Raw genomic sequence first — 18,717 nt, forward strand, 5'->3', positions numbered from 1 at the left:
TCTATGTATTTGTGTGTGTTTGTGTGTGTGTGCGCACACAGTATAACACATATGTTCATGTATGGTGGCTAAAGGACAACTTTGGGTGTCAAGCATCACATGCCGTTCAGTTTTTAATTGTTTTTCCCTTTGAGAAGGGTTTCCCACGTGCCTAGAATGCTCCAAGTAAGATAGGTTGACCAGTTGCCTGTTTCTGGCTCCCCAACATTAGGGTTATAATTGCACTCTACATCTAATTAGCTTTTTCTACAATAAGTTCTGGGGGTAGAACTCTGGCCTCATGCTTGCAAGGCAAGCACTTCACCTGTCAAGACATCTCCACAGGCCTCTGCATAATTTTTAAAAGAAATCTGTGAGATGAGACATGGCAAAAAGAAGACCACCTTCATGGTAGTAAGCAAAATCATTGCAAACGACTAATTAAGGCAAAAGTCACCAAAATAATCATAATAGTAATAGCCTAATAAGTAATACAGGAATTAGAATATGGCTGAAAGCATTGACTCTAAACAAGTCCTGTTGAAAAGAACCTCTGGCATGGGAATTACTGCAACAGAACAGACCTTAATACTCTAACTTAAAAAATAGAAAAATATTATAATTTAGCAAAAATTGTTGAGTATTATTTTCCTTCTCATTCCAAACAATGAGTCAATCAATGCCATTTAATATATAAACACAAAGTTAAAAGAGGAATAAAAGCAAAGAAATGTGCTCTAGCAAAACACACACACATACACACACACACACACACACACACACACACACACACACACACACAATCAGATCTATAAATGAGAGCTATTTATTAAAAATACCAGGAGTAGCTTCAATGCGGGGAGTAGCATAGAGACCCTAAAACACTAATAAAATATCTCATAGGCAATGTCAAACTCTATTGAACGACCCCCAAATTGTCATCTCCACCCACTCTGCCATTTTCTCGGTGCTAGTTAAAGTCAAGACCCAAAGTGGATTCCAGCCAGTTGTCCCAGCCAGTTTTCCCAGGCAAAACAACTACCAGGCTCTGTGGCCACTGTACACAGGGCCACAGTCATTCTGTTTGGCCTTGTGCATTCCTCTCCCTCTTCTGTTAGCAGCCATTCTTCTATGCCTTGTGGGCTGCCAGACCACAGAGCCACATGGGTAAGTACCCTGGTTCAAGTGCCAAATCCTTGTGTGGTCAACTTGAAGCCACTCAGAATTATTCCTTCTCCCTGGAATTACAATACACAATGGAAAACAAAGTTGGGATGCCACTCCCAGAAGCACTGACTGCCAGCTTCCGACCTTCCTGAGCCCCAAGGGGCACTCATCTCAGCGTCAGGAAAGAAGCAAACTCAGGGACAAAGAACGGCATTAACAGAAGTAGGACTCAGTAATAGTCCTAGTTCCAACACTCAGAGATCTACTCCTGCTTCCTACCTTTGTAAGTTGCAGTCACCATAGGATTTTTCTCTAAGTAAGAGAAACCCTTCTACACACACACACACACACACACACACACACACACACACACACACACACACACACAAGCTGTTCCATTGATTTTGTCTCTGGGCAACAGAGCCTACCTAGTTAAATCTTGATTGGAAAAAAGGATCATTCTTTGCCATTTCCAAAACTCACCAGAGTGAGCGGAGTCTCCTTCCACCTTCAGATCTTCTGGCTCACCCTACTCCATCTTGCACACAGAATTTTATGGTATGGCCTAGTATGGCCTCTGATTTGTAATCCGCTTGCCTTAGCATAGCTGTATCTAATGCAATTCTTAGCCTCCTTTCTATGCAGACACCTGAGTCTTATGATAGACAACTACTCTTCCCATGACTTTGCTTTAGTCTCCTATGACTTAAATTGCCCTCATTAAAAAGCAGAAAACCAACCAACCAACCAAACAAACAATAAATAAATAAATACTAAAGCAAAGATGGTTTCCTTTGCCTCCATTTGCCTCAGGTTTTCTCAGAATACAATTTATTTTCACTGCTTGATCATGTCAGACTTACAGCAATTAGACCTGTCTCTACTATCAGTAATGTCCTTATATTTGTCAAAATTAATTTTCTCCGAGAAAGAAGAAAGTAAGGAAGAAAGGAAGAAAAGACAACTATTCTTCAAAGGCAGATAGATGTGGCTGTTCAGTACCCAAAGGTAGTAGAAGAAACGATTTGATTTGAGGCATACGTTTCTCTGACCAGTTAGCGATGAATGCTGATTTTACAGGTCTATGGGCACAGACACTGTGAGCAATGCTAATGTTTCCTATCCTATGAAAATAACGACAGAGATTCCTATTCACAGCCATGCAACTGAAATGTGCTAAGAACTTAACGCCGCCTATCCAAGTCAACCCAGGCCAGTTTGAAAACCTTACACTCTTCTCCCCTTACCCAGTGCACTGAAGACCTGCTTTTGGCACACGGTGTGGTCAGTTTTCATGGAGGGGCATACTGACCTTGTTAATAATTACACTTCAGTCGCTCTCACTTTTGACCATACTTTTGGTCTCATCATTTTCTCTGTTTAGCAATTAACTTTGCTTGTCTCCCAGCACATGACACATGCCAGTTCTTGTCCTGTCTCTGGCCACTTCATAGTGTCTCTTTGTTCCCCTTAAATGGTGCAGTTCCCCAAGGTCTATATTTCCAGGCTCCTTTCCAGAAGCATCACTAAGTGGGTAAAAGGAACAGAAGCACTTAGCCCTCGGGCTGATGCTTTGTTAAGAATAAAAATGGATTTCAAGTGATGACATCATCACCTCTGCCCTGTCACCTTGAGCCTTGAGCTGTGCTCCTCTTGTGTTAAGAAGTGGGACTATGTGGAGGGCATCTTAGCAGCCAAAGGCGGGTGTTTCAAAGAGGAAGGCACTGGCTCTTACATAATCTCCATGCATTACAATATTCTAGTAAGATTATTTTTTTTCTTTTAAAAATCCTAATTTATATTTATTTATTTTATATCATGTGTGATTTGCCCACATGTATGTAAGTGTACCACAGGTGTGCCTGTTGCCCATGCAATCCATAAGAGGGTATCCAAATTCCAGGAACTAGAGTTATCCATAGTTCTGAGCCACCATGTGGGTGCTGGGAACCTGCATGTTTTGAGAGAGCCACAAGTGGTCTAAGTTGCTATGCCATCTCTCTATCTTCCTAATTTGTGCTTTTGTAAACGACATCATCTCATTATATAGTCAAGGATCCGATTTACAAGTGTAAGGATTACAGGAGAGAGCAGCCACACCCAGTTTGAACAATGTGATTTTTTTTTTTCACCCAGTTGATTTCTTTTTTTATTCAGTTTGGGATACAAGTCAATGGAATGATGTCATCTACATACAGTTATTGAACACAACTTAGAAACTCCTTTAAAGCTATTCTCAGTGGTGGCTGATCTCCTAGGTGAATGAATGTACTTTAAAATAATGACATTAGCCAACACAACTTTGTTACATAGAATTTACATATAACATATTATAATATAATACAATATAATATATTAATATAATATGGTGATTTTAGCCACTGAGCTACAATGAGAATTTAATGATATAAACATTTGTCTCTGCTTAAGAAATTGCTTTTTTCAGAGCTTTCTTTCTTTCTTCCTTTCTTTCTTCCTTTCTTTCTTTCTTTCTTTCTTTCTTTCTTTCTTTCTTTGTTTCTTTCTTTCTTTTTATATTTTATTTACATTTCAGATGCCATCCCCTTTCCCCATTTTCCCTCCCTAGAAAACCCCTATCCCATGCCCCCTTTTCCCTTTTGCTTTTATACATTTTTTTAAAATGTTATTCAAGGGCTTTGTAAGTTTGGTAATGCTCAATCACAAGTCTAACCCAATACCCAACCTAGATATATCAACTATCTTTGACTGGTGGAGACACTCAACATCTGCCTCCATGTTTGTTTCTCTCTCTCTCTCTCTCTCTTTCTCTCTCTCTCTCTCTCTCTTCCTCAGTCCTCCTCCTCTCCTTACTCCTCTTCCTCTCCTTACTCCTCCTCCTCTCCTTACTCCTCTTCCTCTCCTTACTCCTCCTCTTCTCTCCTTACTCCTCCTCTTCCTCTCCTTACTCCTCCTCCTCTCCTTACTCTTCCTCCTCCTCCTCTCCTTACTCCTCCTCCTCCTCTCCTTACTCCTCCTCTTCCTCTCCTTACTCCTCCTCTTCCTCTCCTTACTCCTTCTCCTCTCCTTACTCCTCCTCCTCCTCTCCTTACTCCTCCCACCTTACCTCCTCCTACATTGATCACCCTTCCTGTTAAAATAAAACTTTTCTCTCAAAATACAATTAGAGCATAACTATGCCAAAATGAAACCTATGTTTTATGTCTTTATTGATATGACATTTCTGAAACATGGCATTTATCTGAATAGTACAGATTTAACTGGCCACATTTCAAGTGCTCAGGCTGTACAAAAACCACAGGGACTGGAGACTCCACCACATGGGCTTGGGACCAGGTGTCTGGAATGTTCTATAGTGATATACACAATAGGGCTGACTGAAATCTCAACTTAGTCCCTCCTCTTCTTCAAAAATTAAGCCAATGAGTGGCTTCAGTGACTTTTCCTTGTTATACAATGCAGACCCAATTCATTAAAATGGCTCACAAACCCTTGATATATTAGCCCTTTCTTGTCCAGTGGACTGCAGGCGATGAGAAAATGCAGGTGAAAGCTACATTAGCTGCAAAAAAAGAAGAAATTAGCCAAAAGGCTTTCCCCTGCTCCTCCCCGACGGCTACCCGCAAGCAGGTAGTCTGGAGTGGAAAGAACCACTCTGTGGCCTATCCCTGCACAAACCACAGACTAAAACAGAAAATGAAGTTACCCAGGCATGACTGGGCTAACTGCAGCAGGAAGTGAGGGCTGTTTCCAGAGTCAAGGAAAATAATTTTTGTAGGACCAATATTCATAGGCTTAAAAACATGTTTTTAAACATGTTATGGAAAACACAAGTTTACGTGATGATTCACAGGCACCATAAAAAGACAGAAGTCAACATCATGGACAAAGCGTGTGTCCAGCCTTTCTTCTGGCTTCTGCTGAAGTCAACTGGAATAGTCGGTCACTGTTAGCACTTTGGAATCATGGTAAACTTAGGGTACAGACAGGTAGCTACATGAAGAGCTAGCTTCCTTCTAATGGCATATAGTGATAGGACAAGTGCTTGACAACTGTTGATTACTTTCAGAAAAGCTGGTGAGAAAGGAAAATTAAATGAAAACTGAGCATCTCTGGTCCAAACATATGAAATGTTCCAAAATTGGCCACATTTTGAGAACTGCTCTGAATCTATATGTGGAAAATTCCTATCTGATCTCATGTGACAGGCTGCAGCCCCAAAGGAGCCCAAACTAAAATAACCACATAAAATGATCTTCAGGTTGTGTATGTGAGGTATATGGGGAAATAGATAAGAATTTCATGGTCACTTGGGTCCCATCCACAAAGCAGCTCAACATGACCTTTCAAATACTCCAAATTCTACAAAATCCAAAATACTCTGAACCCAAGCATCTCAGAAAAGGAAACCTCAATCCTCCCTGCCAATCCCCATATGAAAACTCATAACTAGACTTTAGTAACTCCAGTCCCAAGAGATGTGACAACCTCTTCTGGAGCCTCCTTGGGCATTACCCTCACACGTGGTGTGCAGACATGTACACAGGCAAAACATCCATATACATGAAATAAAATCATATGTTTTAAAGAATAAAAATGTGCATCAAGGGATGAAGTGGAAGTGACCTTTTGTGTATTTTCTAGAGTTATCAGCACGGATGTTTATTTCAAAGATACAATATTACAGGAGAGAAAAGCTAGAAAAATATCAAGTTATAAGTGTACTAAAATATATCAAAATGGTTGAGCAAAAAAAAAAATTAAATCTAGCATTTTTAACTTCCTTTATTAATAGCCACAGCAGAATATATTAAACTATGAAAACTTAAAATTTTGCCCAGTTTATTGATGATCAGAACACAGCACAAAATGTAACTGTGCGAACTGGAGGGTAAAGAAAAGACTGTATTAAGGGTACGGTGGATCATTAAGAACCAAGATTTTTATTATGAAAGAAAATATACATATAAGATATAAGAATTAATACTTTTAATGGATGCTGGTGAGCCACCATTCAGGACTTACCTCTTGGCAGTACTGCAGGATTCCCTCCTTGGTGCCAATGCAGGTTTTGGTCCCTGATGGGTCTGACTCCCACTTTCCATTCTGCACATTCATGTGCATGTTGAGTTTCCCACAGAACATGGCGATCTGGGGTTCTGCCAGCAGTCCGGCATTGCCATCAGTGGGGACCTAAAAGAGTAAGTCCTAGTTAGTGACAGAATCCTCAGCTCCATGAAGAACAGAAAACATGGTGACAGCTAGTGACCTTCTGTCACACAGCAACCCTGCATCAGCATTGTTGGGTTGAGTAGTATACGTGCTACAGACTTGGAAAATAACCTATGGAAGACGGCGTGTTCTCTAACAGAGTATTTAAAGGAAGGCATTAAGAATATTGAAGGACATTTGCTCATTCAAAAATCCTTTGGTTTTCCCATAGAAGATTTTGCAATATCTGCTGAGCTTCTAACATAAATATAATCCCTGTGGAAGAATCCACAGTCTCATAATCTGCAGCTGCTCGCACACAGCACAATGCCAGTCCCTGCTGGATGACTAGGCTTAAACTGGGGTGACAGTGTGTGCCACTTCTCAACACTAACAGCAAGATGTTATCAGAGCGCCTCACTGCTGAGCCTGTGGCTACATCGGAGCGAGTTTTTGTTTGTTTTAATGTCTTGTTTTATTTCAAAACAGGGCCTCTCTGTGTAGCCTTAGCTGCTATAGAATCCATTGTATAGCCCTGGCTGGCCTGGAATTCACTGTGTAGATCAGCTTGACTTCAAACTCAGAGATCACGTGCCTGTGCCTCCTGAGTCCTGAGATTACAGGCATGTGACCACTATGCCAGTTTGTATGAGTTTTTGTTAGAAAATTCCACTGGAGAATTAACCATTTTGAAATAAAACAAAATATACATACAAACAAACAAAACCTCCCTTCCATGCTGCCACCCCTTCCATGCTGCCACCCCTTCCATGCTGCCACCCCTCAACTCTTCCACAGGAGGCCCTTGCCATCTCCCACCAATGCCAGGAAACTGGAAGTCTCATTGTCCACCGGATGCAAAGTTGTGCCCCAAACAGAATGTTCTGTGAACTTGATCTCAACAGCTCACCCGAGGGTTTGAAAAACTTCAAAGCCTGGATCTTATAGATCTAAATATACATATTGCTGATTTTACTGAAATAAGCAGGTGGATAGATAATAACAGGGTAGGAAAGTTAAAGAAAGTCAAATCATAGTCAGCCACCTGTGGGGGAATCCTTGGAGTGGAGATTAATGGGAGGCTTGTTTGTGGTCACTGCAAACCTTATTGTGTCCCCACTGAGCCGTATTCTGTCCCAAAGATCTCCACTGTTAGTACACCTTGGCATCTTATCCCTACCCAAAAAGAAGTTACAGAACTTCTATTGAAGTTGGTGAATATGTTATCAAAAGAACCTCATCTTCAACTTCAGGATCCTTTCCCCTCTTGTTTCCTCCAGGCCTCATCACTGCCACAGGTCAGGTGAGGTCCCCACCTCTTAGTGAATGCAAGTGCATGAGGCTGCATTTCCATCTGCAAAGAGAATTTAAAGAACAAGTTCTCTCCTGGGATAGTCAAGGCCCAAGAAAGACCCCATGATCCTGCCTGCTTCCTGGAAATCATGACCTTGGGCAGTCCCTTCCCACAATGCATTAGTTTGTCTATGCAACAAACCACCCACCACCCCGGGAATGTGCAAGTTCAAAAGTAAGGTCGTGACATTAAGGCTAATTCATTGTTGGGCAACAGTAAGTGACAGGTTATCTCAGCTCACAAAAGGAGCCAATTCATGCCAAATTGAATTATAAAGGTGGGTTTTGGTGGGGCAGCTCTTGGGTGAGTTCACTGGTCCCAAGGAATAAAGCCAGGGAAGTGGCCATGCAGAGGGAGATAGAGAAGAGGTAGAAGAGAAAGTATCTGTGCACACAGAGAGCGAGGGAGAGGGGAGGAAAGGAGAGGGGCAGAAGAGAGGGAGAAAGAAGGAGGGAGAGAGAAAGAGAGAGAGATAGACAGACAAACAGAGACAGAGACAGATCTGGATTAGGTAGGGAAGACCTTCTCAGGGGAGGGGAAGCCCCTCCCTGGGCTGGAAAAAGTTCAGCATAGAGGTAGGGTATGCCAACCATGCCCTGTACTAAGTAAGGACTGAGGGATGCTGGGAGAACCTAGAGGCCAGGTCCACTTTGTCTGATAAATATGTGTATCTCAGCTGTTTGTCCCAGGTATGAATCCCAACAGTAAGAAGGTCAGACCTCCTTCAGAGCCATACCAGGAAGCTTGGAAATAACTTACACTTCAATGACACCAATGACCTCTGGGTACAGCCATGGCTGACAATAAGAATGCGGCTTCAAGAGAGATCCAGAGGCAGAACCACCTAGAAGGAGTCCTAAGTTCCTTACTCACAGAAACTGAAATTGGAACTGTTTGTCGTTTTCAGCTATTAAGTTTGAGACGACTTGTCACACAGCAAGAAACACTAAGACATTTTGCTCTTCTCCTCAACAGCTTCTGAACTCTTCTGCTGAACGCAGCAAATGAGGAACAAACACACTTCCTCACTTCTGTCTATGCTCTTACAGTAAGGGGTTGGGAGCTTCCTGAAAGAACCAGTCAGTGTGTATTTAAGGCTCGTGCTATAAGAGAAAGGGCCTTCAGCAACATTTGAAGAAATGAAGGCTTTCCCTCATCCATCCCTGTATGTACGAAACACAGTAAATCCGATCCAGCCTCTCCTCCCTGTCTGTCTGCATATTCTTCCACTAGCCACAAACATTACATCATCTTGTGATTTTAAACACTGGCAGCCAATATTTTCACTTGCTTCTTTTTAAATTTTACTTATTTTGTGTATGTGAGCCTAAGAGGTGTGTGTGTGTGAAGGGGGGTGGACAGTTGCCCTGGCAAATATGCAGAGGTTAAAGAACAACTCGCAGGTGAAACAATTTCTTCCACCATGTGGGTCCCAGGGAATCAAACTCAGGTTGTCAGGCTTGCTGGTGCCCTTATCTGCTGAGCCACCTCACTGGCCCATTCACTTGTTCCTTAAGCCCCCCCCACCCCAACCTGATTTACACCTCTCACCCTGACCTGCTTGCCTCTCAAATGGCTTCCATATGATGCCAGTCTGAAAAAGGAAGGAGGATTTCTTTAGGCCTGTCCTCACTGGGCTTATTTGCAACATGTGAGTCCTTCTTCCTTAGAAGTCTCTGCTTTTGGCTTCTGTCACAATGAAATGTCACAATTCTTCTCTAATCCTCCAATTCCACCCACAGCTTAGGACATCCTAATGACACAGCTGTTGTTCCCTTTTGCCTAAGAAGCCCTCCCATTTCTGCAGATACACACACAATTTACAACAGAACTACACTGGTTGGTGATGTAATTTGGGGATCAAAGCATTCAGCCAGACAATCATTAGATTAATTTGAGGTTCTGGTTTCTTGTTTTTTTTTTTTTTTTTTTTTTTTTTTTTTTGAGTTGACTAAATTTGTTCTTTGACACATTCACACGCATCTGTGGTGTGTTCTGCTTACTTTCATCTCCCGTGGCAGTCTGAATAAGAATGGCCCCCATAGGCGCATACACTTGAATGCTTGGTCACCAGGAGTGGCTCTATTAGAAGATGTGGCCTTGTCGGAGGAAGTGCTTCACTGGGAGGAGGCTTTGAGGTTTCAGATACTCAAGCCAGGCCCAGTGCCACTCTCTCCCTTCCTGTTGTCAGCCAAACCAGACGTAGAGCTCTTGGCTCCTTTACCAGCAAGGTGTCTGCCTGTATACCGCCATACCTCCAGCCATGATGATAATGAACTGTACCTCTGAACCTGGAAGCCAGCCCCAATTAAATGTCTTTTCTTATAAGAGTTGCTGAGGTGATTAGTGTCTCTTCACAGCAATAGAGACCCTAACTAAACCACACCGACCCTATGTAATGCTCTTCCCACTCTTGTCCCGTCCTCTCCTCTCTACAAGCCTCTTCCCCACATTCAAGCCTCTTTGTTTTGCTTTATTCCTCATTGATTTTAAGCTAGCCCGGGCCATCTGCATAGCTATGGGTTTGGAACTAGCCATAGAGACCTGTTGGTCTTTAGCTTGGTGCACAAGCAATAGCAATAAGTTACCCTCCCTTTCACCCCTTTTCGAAACCTAACGGTTAACAGTAGCTCAGCAGAGAATTGTTGGGCCCTAGGAGGCCCCACACATCCATGACTGCCTAGTGATAGACCTAGTATTATACAGATGGAACAGCTAAAATCTGTCAAGTCCTTTTGACATCTGTCATACTATCTGGTCATTTTTTGTTTGTTTGTGTTTAATTAAACCTATCAAATAAATTGTGCTTCATTTTTCTATGTGTGATGCCTGACCTTCCTTTTCTGTCTTTCACACTTCTCTATGCCACCCTTCCTCTTACGGTTAAAGTTATTTTAATGGCATCTGTTTTGCAGAATACATGTGCTGACAGAGAGTGGTGATCCTTGCCCCAGCTCTTCAAATAACCTGACTGCGACCCTGTAATTTCCTTATGATGTTGTGAGCTCAACAAAGGGAGTTTAGACTAGAAACTATATGCCTATATTCTCTTCAGGTTTTCTCCCCAAGGGGATTTAATGTTATGATGGTTATTCTTCGTCATCAACTCGGCTGCATTTAGAATCTTCATGGAAATGAACCTGGGGTGGGTTTGTCAGGGTTATTTCACACAGGTTTAACTGAAGAGTAAAGACCTTCCCTGAATATCAACAGGGTCATCCTATGGGCTGGGACCTCAGGCAGAATAAGAAGGAGATAACAAACTGATCCCAGCATTCATCTCTCTCCTCTTCCTGACTATGTACCTGACACAACCAGCTCTTCATTCTCTTGTTTCCATGGCATTCCCACCATGATGGATGCTACCCTCAGAGAGAGAGCCACCTTGCTGTATTTACTGTTTTTGCCAGATGTTCTGTCTCAGCATCAAGAAAAGCAACTGATACAGATATTAAGTGTAAAAGTCAATATATAGATAGAAAAGGTTTTAGACAACATACTGTATTTCCATAAAGTACAGCCAGTTTGGGAACTTCAACTCTAGTCCCTCCAAAATTATAGTAAATAACGAAGCTATAAATAGTAGAATTGGTTTTACATAACATCTTACTACCTTTTATAAATGTGTACTTAAGAAAGAAAAAAACATGCTTCTCATGAGAAACTAGTTTCCAGATCAACTGTTGCTGTATATTGAAGAAGCAATTAGATCAAACATACAAACTGAACCTGAAGCCTTTCTATTTTTTCCGGTAGCCCACCAAAGTTAATTAACACAAGACAACCCTCAGCATCCTCATCTGCATCTATTAACAGGCTGGTTGCTAAAAGCAACCCAGACTCAGAATCCAGCCAAGAAGAGTGCAGTACCATCAGATAATGTGGCTACACAGACGTTAATACCTTCTTGGCCCATGCCACTCCTAACAGATTTACTCAAACCCCTTTTCCTGAACAAAGTCTTTTAAGAAAAAGCTTAAGAAATCCCATGCAATGTCCTACTTACAGCCTGAGAGTTTGAACATTCATAAAATTGAGGTCTTTGGATCCTACAGTATATTTGCTGTCAGATTCCTGTTCTCTCAAAGTCGACTGGAAGATCTACTCCTCGCTTTGAAAAATATCTTCCTACATAGAAAAGACACTAAGTAAGTTGCAGCTTAGTAAGTGGGGAAAATGATCAGTGGAAAACCACTTCACTTAACTGTCGTGAGAGCCAAAGTTATGTTTTAACTTCTAAATACTGTGTCTAAGAGATCCATTAAACAAAAATGCCTGTAACCTGTAAATCCTGTAAGCCCAAGGACAGATACTTCCTGAGATACTGGAAGCTGCTCCCCTAAACAAGTTTGTTTGACTCAACTGGACCAGATGCATGTAGACAGGAACTACCTCAGGATGTACATGAACGTTTACTCCAAATCGAATGGATGTAGGCAGGAGGTCCAAAAGCAGGAAGTGCATCAGGATATACACTTGCCCTGAATGTGCCTGATGGGAAATATGGTGGCCTTATGGTTTGCCTTTCTAAACTTCTGCAAAATGTTACTTACTCTTCACTGTTTCCTGAGACCCTAGGAACAGACCTGGCTAGAGTCCATCATCCTGGCCAGTATTTAACTAAAAGCTTGCCTCACATTTGGCTCAAAAATTATAGTAGTGGTTTTATTCTTGACCGGTGGGATTAGCAGCATCAGGTTATTTTTTTCAGAACTGCAAGACAACAGTGTGGACTAGAACCCTGTACACAGGTGGCTCTTGATGGCTGGAGTGGTTTTGTGGAGGCTATGTTTGAAAAGAACCTGTATGGATTGTTGCTGCCATCCCGAAACTGAAGATATTTTTCCCATGGGAAAACAGTGTTCAGTGCCAACAACAAAACAACCAGCTGAAACAGTGGGTGTCCAGCCATGGCTTCAAAAGCAAAGAGGTTACTTACAAAACGCTGAGCTGGAGCCACGTAAATATTACTCTTAAAAACACGGCCAAACTTTTTGGAAACAAACCTTTGCTATCAGAGAAAACAGTTCGGTTTTGTTGTTTGTTTATCAAGCCACAACACAGAGAGCAAAGAAATACAATGGACTCTCCTCCTGGTACTGCAGCTAGAAGTTGGCCTTAAATTGGCACAGGTAAAATAAAGGTAAACATATGGACTTGACTTGGCCCCATCTGCAGAGGAGGAATGTGGACGCCAACTGCTACCGTTTACAATGAAGTGAAGAGGCAGCTTCTGGAACAAGCTCTCCTTTTGCCTTTCAAACAGGGCGCTCCTTTTCTCAAGCACTTTTTCTCCTTTTCATTATCAAGATCAAAATTCCTTATAGAACGGGTTTGGCAGCATTCTTCACTCCAGTCCCAGCTAAGAGGGGCTTGAACAAGGAGCTCTCTGTTTTCCTGGCTAAAAAGTCCAGCTTGGCAAGACAGGGCATGGATCCATAGCTTGGCCGCATCTGTGGATTTATGTCGTTTTAAGGTTTCTGGCTAATGAAGACCATCTGGTTTCTACATCCAAGCCGGCTTCTCACTGGCCTGAATAACTCTCTCATATGGTGCAGTATTTAGTACTTTTTTCTTCTTTGGGTGGGATTGTTATATAAGCTCTTTAAAAAAAAAAAAAAAAAGATGGATTCTATTTCTATCCTGTCCTTGGTTTTCCTTGCAGAAATACTATTTGCTTATAACTTGAGCACAGTTCAATTACATTACACACACACACACACACACACACACACACACACTACACTCCAATTTGCTTTTAAATTCAGCACTGAAAACCTCCTCCCCTTTCAAAGGCCAAGAACTGATTTCCATAACGACGATCTAGGAAGTTTGCCTGTGAACTCCTTTTAAGAATTAATAGTCACCAGGAGCAAATTTTCCTTCTCTAACAAAGACAAGACTCTGGAAGGGAGGGTCTCTCTAATGGATCATCCACAGAGAACACATGCAGACGATCATTTTGTCACTAACAGGAAACTAGAATTTAAATTACAATCTCAGAAAGGAAAGAAACTGCAAAAATCATTTAGGCCAACTTGGATCAGGACTAGATGAAGATTTCATCCGTGGCTAGAGTGAGTGTCAGAGGCAGAAAGAGGTTGGCCACTGTCAGTCAAAAGCAGATGTATATGTGGGTGGTGAGAACGAACAGAATTGCCATCAAATCCATACAGAAAACTGAACCATGATTGCTGTTCGATTCCTGGTCTTCAAATTACCCTCACGGTGGTCACAGGGATCCACAGCACAGTATAACCATGTCGGTGCCTGAGTTCCAACCTGGAAACGATCTGTCACAAAAGTGAGGAGGGAGGGAGAAAAAGAATTCCTTTCACAGACTTAATGTATGTATTTTTCACACCTGGAAACTTGTCATTCTTTGGAGTCACTTGCTGACATAGCTTCAAATTACAAGTTAGAGCTCTTAGCTTTTCAAGGCCTCTGTTGACACAAAGCTCTTCAAATGGTGGGTGTTCTCAAGTTGACCCCAAACTCCATCTCAGCTCAAGGCTAGTGAAGTATGCTCCCTGCTGATGCCCAGCAGGAAATCAAGAGGTCTATCAAAAGAAACGTTTATTATTCAACACCCACGAGATTAATAACCAAGGCTGAAAGCTTACACTATAGGAAAGCCTAGGAAAGGCAGGCAGCTCAACTGCTTAACCAGATATAAATGGATTCAAAGTTGGAATTTAAAAAAAAAAAAAGAGTGTTTATGAGATAACCCAAGTATTAGGTTCAAAGTTAGTTTGTAATCCAACCAATGCCTATTTAGTCCCCCACCCCACCCCACCCCACCCCCTTTTTTTTTAAGTCTAGAATTTTAACTGCTTGCTGCAAAGGAGAATTACTGGAAAGCAGCTCTCTACACAGGCTGATAACACTGATAAAAACTTCAGTGACTACATTCAGTTTGAAATGATGCTGACCCACTAGCTTAATGACAATTTATTATTGCTTTTAGGCTAGCTTAAGCCCTGATAAGGAGCCAAACCTTGCCCTCTTTGTATCTGACCTAACAACTGGAGTAACAAATAAAATCTTTTGAAATATTTTAACCTAATAAAACCCTATCCTCCTCCTGGGAAAGACATCAAATGCTATCAGATTGGATTGGAGGCCTGTAGTTGAGATTCTTCGGCTGGCTGTAACTGCCCTCTTAATGTTTCCACATGTGTATTTTTTTTAAAAATACCTTTAATTTTTTTGTTTTGTTTTGTTTTGTTTTTCGAGACAGGGTTTCTTTGTGTAAGCCCTGGCTGTCCTGGAACTAACTCTGTAGACCAGGCTGGCCTCGAACTCAGAAAGTGAGTTCTTGCCTCTGCCTCCCAAGTGCTGGTGGTGTGTGCCACCACCGCCCTACCTTTAATTTTTAACTCTTTTTGTTCTATATTTCCTAGAGTGCTCTTGATGCTCTCCGCCCCTCCCTGCGCTATTTGGATTTGAGTTTGTGGTTGTCACTTGCTTGTTGGTTGTTTGAGACCACCTCAAGAAGCCCGGTCTAACCTTGAACTCTCTAAATAGCTGAGGATGACCCTGAACTTCAGATCTCCTTGCCTCCACCTCTCAGTTGCTGAGAGAACAAACTCCAGCTATCGGTTGGGCTTTGCTGTTATACTGTAAGAATGAAATTCTTTGCAGAGATGTTAGGACATAGAAAGTAAATTTTGGGGTGCCTTGTGACTGTACAGCATTGTATTGTGGCAAGAGAAACCATTATGGCACACATTTGATAGAGACAACTGAAATGCTGCTTTATTTCAAAAGGCAGACACGTTCTCAAGGTAGTTTAGGGACCCCATCCCATTATTTTGATTTGAATAAATCTTTGTTTTGTTTGAGAAGGGGTCTCTTTCTATCGCCCAGGCTGTTTCTGTAGAGCAAGCCTACAGAGATCTACGCACTTCTGCCTTCAGAGTGTTGGAGTCACCAAACGTTGCTGAATAATTCTTTTCCTTACAGCAATGCATGACTTGGAGAGTTCAAGACAAAAAAAAGTTACAGCTAGTGCCCTCAGACTCCACCAAGCAGAAAGGCTCAGATAATCCCCAGAAATCTTACTTTATCAAGTCGAATCTACAATGATGCATTCACACACAGGGAAACCCTACAGTTAAGAGAATGTAATCATTATAGTTTGGGTCTGGGGTATCCCCTAAATGTCCATGTCGAAGGCTTGGCTGCCAGTCTGTGGCACTGCCATTAAGTAGGGAAACCCTTAACAGATGCTAAGTGAAGTCATTCAGTATACCGCTAAAAGGAAAAAGAGACACAACAGCAACTACTAAGACAGAGTCTGGCCCCTTTGAGTCCTGATCACCATGATGTATTGTATCAACAGGTTGATAGCACCAGATCCAAGACTCAAAATAAGCCTTATCTTCCTTTGAAGTTTATTTCTGCAGGTAGTTTGTCAAAGCAATTGAAACCCTGGAGGCAAGCCATCCCCCCCACCCCCAGAAGACTAGAATGAAAATAAGAGTGGTTAATATGAAAAAAATGAGCCACTTCAAAAGAGACTGATGTGTATAGAAAGAGTATGAGGTTAGCATTTCTCCCAAAGTCAAACCTTCTAAGATAAAACTCATATGAACCCCCGGCCCCAGTTAAGACCCTTGCTTCTGGGGAACCTCAATTTCTGTCCCACATACCCTATAAAGAGGACTCGACGGACAGTGATGGAGGCCGAGCTAGGCTTGCGTATAAAGCTAGCTGTGCAACACTTGCTGGTCTTTCATCTTCACTGATCTTTGTTTTGCTGAGCGAGGCACAGCTGAGAACTTTTCCTGGCATTCCTGTTGGCCTTGGTCCCTCCTTGAGCCAAGTTGACTTGAGCCAAGGCCGAAGCCTGGCTATCTCTGATAGGTAGAGCCACCACTGCTGATCAGTGTTTGGTATCCTGACTCTACTGAACTGGATTGCTGGTGTAGCCGAGAAGTGTTTGTGAGTGGATCAAGCTGCCCTGTTAACCTGTGAACCGAACTGCTGATTTCCAGAAAACACAAAAGGGAGTTGCTCCAAAGAACCATTTCTAAACAAAGAACCATTTCTAAACAGGTCCACTTCCCCCATATCTTTTTCCAGTATATCTGGTGGGTGGTGGGCCAAAAGGGAAGTTAAGGCATTTAAGAACCATCATTAAAAGTAAGCCTTGGGAAAAAAAAATGAGTGTCATAACCAAAAGTCAAAGTATTACCACAAACTATCCAGACTTCTATTATAAATTGGCTTTTGCTTGAAAATAAATAACAACGAAAACTTGTGTTCGGTAAATTTACCTTCAGGTTTGCTTCCTGTCATCTTTTCTATCAGACCTTGGATCACACTGTACCCAGTAAATAAGTAAGTACCTTGTTCCCTTTGCATCTCTATCACTGTGTGGTAGCTTGGCTCCCCTGAGTCTGGATAAGCACTAGCTGTAAGTAGGGTGTAAGCACTTGGAAGGTGAAGACAAAAGATGCCAGAAGAAAACAGGGAACACAGTAATCAACCTGGTTGGTGACATATATATCCTGTCACTCACTGAACTAACTTGACTCATACTTTCCTTTAGCAAGTGAAAATCTCAAATACCCACAGCATTGAATAGCAGCCTTCTAAGTCAGAACTGCCATAAACATCCAGTATGTAATGTGTAACATGACTTAGAACCAGCAATGGTGTATGAGCCATACGATGCTGGTTCTTACACCTAGATCTGGAAATAGAAAAACCTAAGTAGAGGCAATCTTGTTCTAAGCATAAGCATTGAAGCCTATAGGGAGATGCCAATCAACTAAGCTAACCAAGGTTTAGCGCTGACTAAGTACATAGTTCTTCTTTGAGTCTTTTTCTTTTAACCTTCTGCAAAGATACAATTTGGCTACATGATTGTTTTTCAGTTGCAAAACAAAAAACCATTTTGTTTTGCCCAGTACATACGTATAAGAAAATATTTTGACCATGGAAACGATGTTTATTAAGTAGACTATATTTCTACTCAGACTTTACATTTAGTTACATGAATAGAAAATCCTGTACTAATTGTGCTAAGTTGTGTGCAAATTTTATCAGCAAACATGTCACTATGGCCACAGTTCTCAATGTGAAAACAATATATGCTCAAGTGGGTGTAGCAGACCCAGTGAGGGTTCTTGCCACACATTCTTCCAAGAAACACATGTACACATTCATGTAAAGTTACAAAGAAACCAGTGGCCAACTCAGACAGGACAGGAGTGAATCTGGGTCTTCACTTACGCAACCATCTGTGGCCCTAGGACTTCCCCTTTCTATGTTTACCAGAATCACAGAGAGTTCTTCCGGATGAGAACATGAAGCATTCTTTTACATGAGCAGAACGAATATTTACATTATATGCTTTGGTTAAGTTCTGTCCAAAGCTTCATAGCATTTACTTATCCGCCATTCCTGTGCATTTACACCTCTCATGGTATTGTATTTTTATCACTAGGGCTTTGGGTGTAGCAGAAACTGCCTTGCGAGCGCAACAGAGATTCAGAGCGAATATGGAGTTGATGTGAAAATCTGTGATAGCTTAAAAAACAGCATTCCTGCTCATTGTTCAAGTCGCTTTCTGTTATCTTATCTCTTTTAGGGTAAGCCAAGATTATTTCTTCTCCAGGGTTGTAAAGAATACTCAAAGGTTTCTGTTTCAAGCTCTGCGCTTGCTAAGCACAGGGAGACAATCCTTCTTAAATAACTTAGAGTCAGGCACTATCAAAGATGCTCTCCCATTCTGCCCTCAGCCATGTCAGGAAAAAAAAAAAACAACTTTCTCAAATTGCCATTCCTTTTGCAACAAAGGCTCTCAGAACCATAATGCTAAAGGGAAAACTGTAATTCTGAAAGGGATATAACAACACTCTTATTTTGTGTTATGGGGGCAATTTGAAGTTGACAATGATAAAAGCACAAAGTCTTCATTGCCAGCGAGCATCCGGCTAAACACTGCAAGTGCAAGAGCAAAGGCTTGTATTTAGTTTGTAAAATACAAACAAGATAAAAGTTACTCCACCACCTGT

At 41.7% G+C, this 18,717-nt stretch overlaps 1 protein-coding gene across 6 annotated transcripts in view; it reads right to left on the bottom strand.

Moving 5' to 3' along the window:
* App (amyloid beta precursor protein) overlaps positions 1-18,717 on the bottom strand; it is a 227,010-nt gene that overhangs the window by 164,531 nt on the left and 43,762 nt on the right. For all 6 annotated transcript variants that reach the window (XM_034515230.2, XM_034515229.2, XM_034515228.2 and 3 more), the window contains exon 2: positions 6,151-6,318. In XM_034515230.2, the coding sequence (XP_034371121.1) occupies positions 6,151-6,318 (168 nt within the window). The remainder of the gene's footprint in view (positions 1-6,150; positions 6,319-18,717) is intronic.

This window comes from Arvicanthis niloticus, chromosome 12 (assembly GCF_011762505.2).
Source record: "Arvicanthis niloticus isolate mArvNil1 chromosome 12, mArvNil1.pat.X, whole genome shotgun sequence".
Taxonomy (NCBI): Eukaryota; Metazoa; Chordata; class Mammalia; order Rodentia; family Muridae; genus Arvicanthis; species Arvicanthis niloticus.